Source organism: Eimeria acervulina, genomic scaffold (genome assembly GCF_000499425.1).
Source record: "Eimeria acervulina Houghton genomic scaffold, Eah_scaff941, whole genome shotgun sequence".
In the NCBI taxonomy this organism is placed as follows: Eukaryota; Apicomplexa; class Conoidasida; order Eucoccidiorida; family Eimeriidae; genus Eimeria; species Eimeria acervulina.
The window spans coordinates 1-6365 of NW_013549509.1; the positions used below are offsets into that span (position 1 = coordinate 1).

Below are 6365 nucleotides of genomic sequence, written 5' to 3' on the forward strand. Positions count from 1 at the left end.
GTTATATATATATAGATGTTAGTTAATATGTATGTTATGAAGATACTATACTATAAATGTAACATACTAAAATACAATATATATTTATTTGTCAACATAAAATAAACGAATATCATAATATATTATGTTATACTACAGTGTATTATATATATATATATATGCACGTATATATATATATATGTGTATATATATATGTATATATATGTATCTTTTATATAAATATAAATATATATATAAATATATATATATATAGGGCTAGCTAGCTAGAAAGAAGTTGTGAGTAGTTGTAGGGTTGTGTATACACTGCGCAGGTGTATGTGTCTTCCCTTTGGGTCGATGGAGTGGGCGCTTCACGAAGAAGGCCGCGAAGAAGAATATAAAAGTTTGCTGCAGCAACTCGAACAGCTTCAACATGAAGTCAGTTACACACTCATGCTGCTGCTCTTGCTGCTCCTCTTGCTGCTGCTGCTGCTCTTGCTGCTTCTCCTGCTGCTTCTCCTGCTGCTGCTCTTGCTGCTTCTGCTGCTGCTGCTGCTCCTGGTGCTGTTTCTGCTGCTTTTCCTGCTGCACCTGCTGCTGCTACGGCTGTTGTGTGTATTGCTGCTTCCTCTTTTTCTGTTGCTGTTGCTGCTGTTGTTGTTTCTGCTGCTGTTTTTGCTGCCTCTTCTGTATGTATCAATACCGTGTTGATTGCATGCTATCGAGCTCAGCAGCAGCAGCAGTAGCAACAGCAGCAGCAGCAACAGCAGCAGCCTTATCACCATGATAAACAGCAGGAGGAGGAGCAGCAGCAGCAGCAACAAGAGGTCGCGGATAAGCATTATCTTGACGGTGAACATTGTAATAAAAATAAATAAATAAATAAATAAATAAATAAATAAATATATTTATTATTGTTTTGTGGTCAGGGAGAAGAGATGAAGAGAGTCTGCGCATGCATGCAGCAGCTAATAATGAGTCTTTCTCTTCCTCCAGGTGTTGAAGAGGAGACATCAATAGTCTTCGGAAATAGAAGCAGAATTTGTCTCCGATCTTCTGCTAATGTTGAAGACCTTAAAGGTATTATGTTTATTTATTTATTTGTTTATTTATTTATTTGCTTGTTTGTTTGTTTGTTTGTTTATATTTGTTTATTTTGTTCTGTTTATTTATTTATTTGTTTGTTTTTTTGTTTATTTATTTATTTATTTATTTATTTGTTTGTTTGTTTGTTTGTTTATTTATTTGTTTGTTTGTTTGTTTGTTTGTTTGTTTGTTTGTTTGTTTGCTTGTTTGCTTGCTTATTTATTAAGTTATGTGCTTATTTATTTATTTATTTATCATTTATTTATTTATTTATTATGTTTGCAACTCATTAGTTAATTAGTTAATGCTTATTTGTCTGTTGATTATAATTTATATGTTTAATCCTTTTAACTCTTTTTTTTGTTTATTTTATTATATTTATATAATTTGTAATTCTTTTTAATTATTTTTGTTTGTTTATTATATTTATTTTATTTGCTACAGGTTTATCCGCTGCTGGTTTATATGAATCAGTTGTTAATGTAGCAGCAGGAGACAGCAATGCAATAAAAGCTGCTGCATGCACTGTATGGGCTTCGTTGTTTTCTTCTCGAGCTGTCTCCTCTAGAAAAGCAGCTGGAATTCGTCAGGTAAATCTTTTTAATTAAATTAATTAGATTAATTATATTGATCTAATTAATAAGTAGGTTAATTACATTAGTTAATTAATTATATTAATTATAGTAATTATATTCATTGTATTAATTATTATTAATTATATTACTTATATTAATTAGATTAATTATTTTAATTAGATCAATTAAACTAATTATTTTAATTGTGTTAATTATATCAATTATATTAATTAGATGACTTTGTTTTAGTTTTGTTGTTCATAGATATAGTACAATTATATATAAATATCTTTCTAAGGGTTTCTTTGTTTTTTTTTTCTCGAGCTGTTTCTTCTATAAAGACAGTGTATAAAGATAAAATGTTTGTTAATATTTTTATATTTTAAATGTTGTTCTTTATTTTTTTTGTTTTGTTTCATCCTGCAGAGCTCCGCATGCATGGCAATACTATTTCAAGAGTTAGTTGTACCCGATATAAGTTTTATTTTACATACAGGAGGTTTAAAGCATCAGAGGTTTTTATATGCATGCAAAGATAAAGATACAGATGCATACACCCCAAATAATAATAATAATCATAATCTTAATCATAATAATCAAACGCCTGAGGTGTATGCTGAGCTTGTACCCGGGCTAGGAGAAGCCCTTGCAAGCTCAACTATGAGGGGGTCTGCTTACAGAATGCTTATTGATAAAGAAACAGGTAATCAACCAAGCGTAGGGTTTAGGGTTTAGGGTTTAGGGTTTAGGGTTTTAGGGTTTAAGGGTTTAGGGTTTTAGGTTATCAAACAAAAATAATAAACAAGGAGGACAAGAGCAAAAAGCAAACATGAAAATAAACAGCAAATAAGAAGAAAACGTAGCAGAAATAAAATAAATAAAATCAAACAAAGACAAAAATAAAACACAATTAAAATAAACAAAGACAGACAACAAAAAAAAAGCAAATGAATAAACAAAACCAAGAAGAAGAAGCACAAGCAAATTGTTTTGTGTGTCTTTTTGCTTTTTCTTTGTTTCTACTTTTTAGGGGCTTACAAGCTGCTGTCTGCATGCAGTTATTCAAATATCATCCTACCAGTCATCCCTCGCAGCAAAAGCTTCCTTACGCGTACGTCTAGGGTTTAGGGTTTAGGGTTGCGTGTACACATATGTGGATGCGTATGCACATAATATATATATATATATATATATATATATATAATATACAGCGCTGAGGTGTATGTACACCGCCGTTGGGGTGTATGTACAGCCTTTATGATGCATGCATTCCATATTTGTGTGTAGGTACATCATTTTAGGTGTATGCATAGTTGTAATTGCTCTCGAAGTTTAGGGTTTAGGGTTTAGGGTTTAGGGTTTAGGGTTTAGGGTTTTGGGTGTATGTACAGTGCGAGACAACGGAAGTGCAGGTTCTTCGACTGTGGAGCCAGAGAAGTTGTTAAGATTTAAGGTGTATGATCAGACAGCAGATTCTTTTGCTTCTTCTCATTCTTTGCGAGAAAAGATAGCTAAACAAATTGCTGCTGTTTCTGTCTTTCTAGACGGCCCTCAGGTGAGCAGTGGGGTGTACATACACCTGAAATATACAAAAAGATAAATCAAACAAAAATAAACTCGTATTAACAACATGCACAAATATTATGCAGTGTAGGCATACACATAGAAGAGCAGTAAAGCAAACAAAGAATAGATAGACAGGGTTGATGCTGCTGTTGCTGTTGCTGCTGTTGCTGCTGCTGCTGTTGCTGCTGCTGCACACGTATTTATTTTGTTTGCTTGCGTTGTTTGCTTTAATTATTTTATTTGTTTTATTTATTTTTTCTATTTTGCTTGCTTTCTTTTTATTTGTTTTATTTGTTTTATTTGTTTTAATTTATTTTGTTTATTTTATTTGTTTTATTTATTTTTTATTTGTTTTATTTGTTTTATTTGTATGCACAGGACGTGGAGGGTGTAATATCAAAGAATGATATTTATATTGTGCAAGCGAGACCCCAAGCAGAAGAATAAAATTTTAAAATAAAATAAAATAAAATAAAATAAAATAAAATAAAATAAAATAAAATAAAATAAAACAAGAAAAAAGACAACACGAGAGCATTTTTACATATAAATTACTGTGTCTGTAAACATAATAATATATATGTTTATATATTTATATATATGTATATATATATATATATATACTATATCGATGTACACATGATGTGTATATACACCCTATTTATTCTATGCATATTTTCTCTTATTGAGTATATCATAGTTATATATTAGCTGTCAAATACAATATAAAACCTTATATGATATATTTATATATATAATATATATAATATATATAAATTATATATATACATATATATATATTATTAATATGCACTTCATAGAAAAAGATTTTTAATAGGTATATAATATATATGGATTAGATACCTCTATATATATCTTTAATCTCTCTGTCTATATCTCTATATATCTATTTGTGTACATATATATGTATAATATATATATATATATATGCATATAGATGTATGATATGTGTGCATGCACATGCATATATATATATATATATATGTATATATGTATAATGTATATATATATATATATATGTATAATGTATATATATATATTATATATTATATATATGTATATATATATATATTATATTATATATATGTATATTATATGTATGTGTGTATATGTGTTGTCTATGTGGGGTATATCCAGCGAGATGCAGAAACAGCAAAGCAGCGGGCAGCGCAGACAAATGCACAAAAAAACTAAAAGAAGATCAACAGAGACAAGTACTGAAGACAGCGAGGCAAACAAAACCAGAAAAAATGCAATCACTGCAGCAGCAGCAACAGCAGCAGCAGCAACAGCAGCAGCAGCAGCAGCAGCAGCAGCAGCAGTAGCACCAGGAGCAGCAGATAGCCACTCAGCCAGCACTCCGCAGCACTAATAATAATAACAATAATAGTAGAAGAATAATAATAATATTCAGGTGTATAAATATGTAATACTGCAACAATATTAAAAAGTTTGAAGAAATATGGAGACAGAAAAAAACAAAAGGAGACAGATGACAGACAAACAGCAGCAGCGCAGCAGCAAGACAACGAAGTTAATAGAAGAAGTATATAATAAAATAATAATAATAATAATTAATATTATTTGTATTAATTATTGTTAATGTTGTTTGTTCTTATAGTTTATTATATACTAAATGCGTTGTCGGTAGCAGCTTACTGCTGCGCTGCTGCAGCAACAGCAACAGCAGCGGCAGCAGCAGTAGCAGCAGCAGCAGCAGCAGCGCAAGATGCTCCCGCCAGCTGATGCATCATTCCCTCATCAGCTAGCTAGCTGCTTGCTAGCTATGGAGATGACTAGCTAGCTAGCGGATAGCTGTAGTACGCGCTATATGATTAGCTAGCTAGCTGAAGGGCTAGCTAGCTAGCTAGCTAGCTGAAGACCAGCTAGCTAGGTGAAGGACTAGCTAGCTAGGTGAAGGACTAGCTAGCTAGCTGAAGACTAGCTAGCCAGCTAGCTGAAGACTAGCTAGCCAGCTAGCTGAAGACTAGCTAGCCAGCTAGCTGAACGGCTAGCTAGCTGAAGACTAGCTAGCTGAGGACCTCGGTGCGTGCCCCGTGTTGATAGTGGCGCGGTGTCCCTCCAGCTGAGAACACGCCTGAGGGTTTAATTATTATTTTTATTTTTTGTTTATTTATTTAGTAAATAAATGAATAAGCAAGATAGCGACAGAACGCAGTTGGTGGTGTTGGGTAGGAAAGAAGTGAAAACAAAGACAAACCCTTAGGTCCTCAGCTACCTAGCTGGCTAGCTAGCTAGCTAGTTGTGTATATACATAGCTAGCCCTGCAGCTAGCTAGCTAGCTAGCTAGTGGTGTAGATAGCTAGCTAATCAAGGGTCTTCTGTCTGAAGCAGAAAAGATATATATTTAATGTTATTAAGCAAACTGTTAACTTCCCAGTAGAGGCATATAAACAGGAATCGAGCTAAAACCCTAAACCCTAAACCCTCATCAAACGGCTCTCTGCACGAGCTCTCCTCTCCCTAGCGTTTTATCTTCTTTTCTTTTTATCATGCACTATGGACTGCGGAGTCTTTAAAAAATAAATTAATCGAAGAAGACAAAAAAGAAGAGAAAAAACTAATGAAGTTAAAACAAACCCACAGACGCACACACCAGAGGTGCGTATACACCCCAAATATACATCTATATATATATATATATATATATATATATATATATATAGATGCACCTAAGGTGTATATGCAGCTGAGGTGTATATACACCTCAGGTGTACAATCAATACATCTGAGGCGTCTACCAGCAATAAAATGAAAAGAAAGTCAAGAAGAGCAGAAATAAATGCAAATTAAATAATTTAATTAAATTAAAATAATTAAACAAGAAAATATCTCCAATTAAATCGCAAAAAAAGAAAAACTTCGTCAATACCCCGCAGCAAAGTAATACGCAAATGCAGCCCAGGTGTACATACACCTGAGGTGTATATACACCTCGTAAACAATATATATATTATATATAATACTGTATATTATATATAATATATATGTATGAGTGCATATACATCTCAGATATATATATATATACATATATATATATATATATTATAAATGAGAGCTATATGAGGTGTATATGCACCCCTATATATATATATATATATATATATATATATATGC

General features: G+C 32.2%; 1 protein-coding gene across 1 annotated transcript; it reads left to right on the forward strand.

Moving 5' to 3' along the window:
- Positions 1–311: 311 nt before the first annotated feature.
- Positions 312–3653, forward strand: EAH_00052550 (phosphoglucan, water dikinase protein, putative; the record flags this gene model as incomplete). Its single annotated transcript, XM_013394072.1, has 6 exons — positions 312–417; positions 909–1059; positions 2137–2343; positions 2671–2751; positions 3032–3195; positions 3585–3653. Coding segments are annotated over 6 exons (778 nt in total), but the record flags the coding sequence as incomplete, so codon positions are not given.
- Between the last annotated feature and the right edge of the window lie 2712 nt (positions 3654–6365).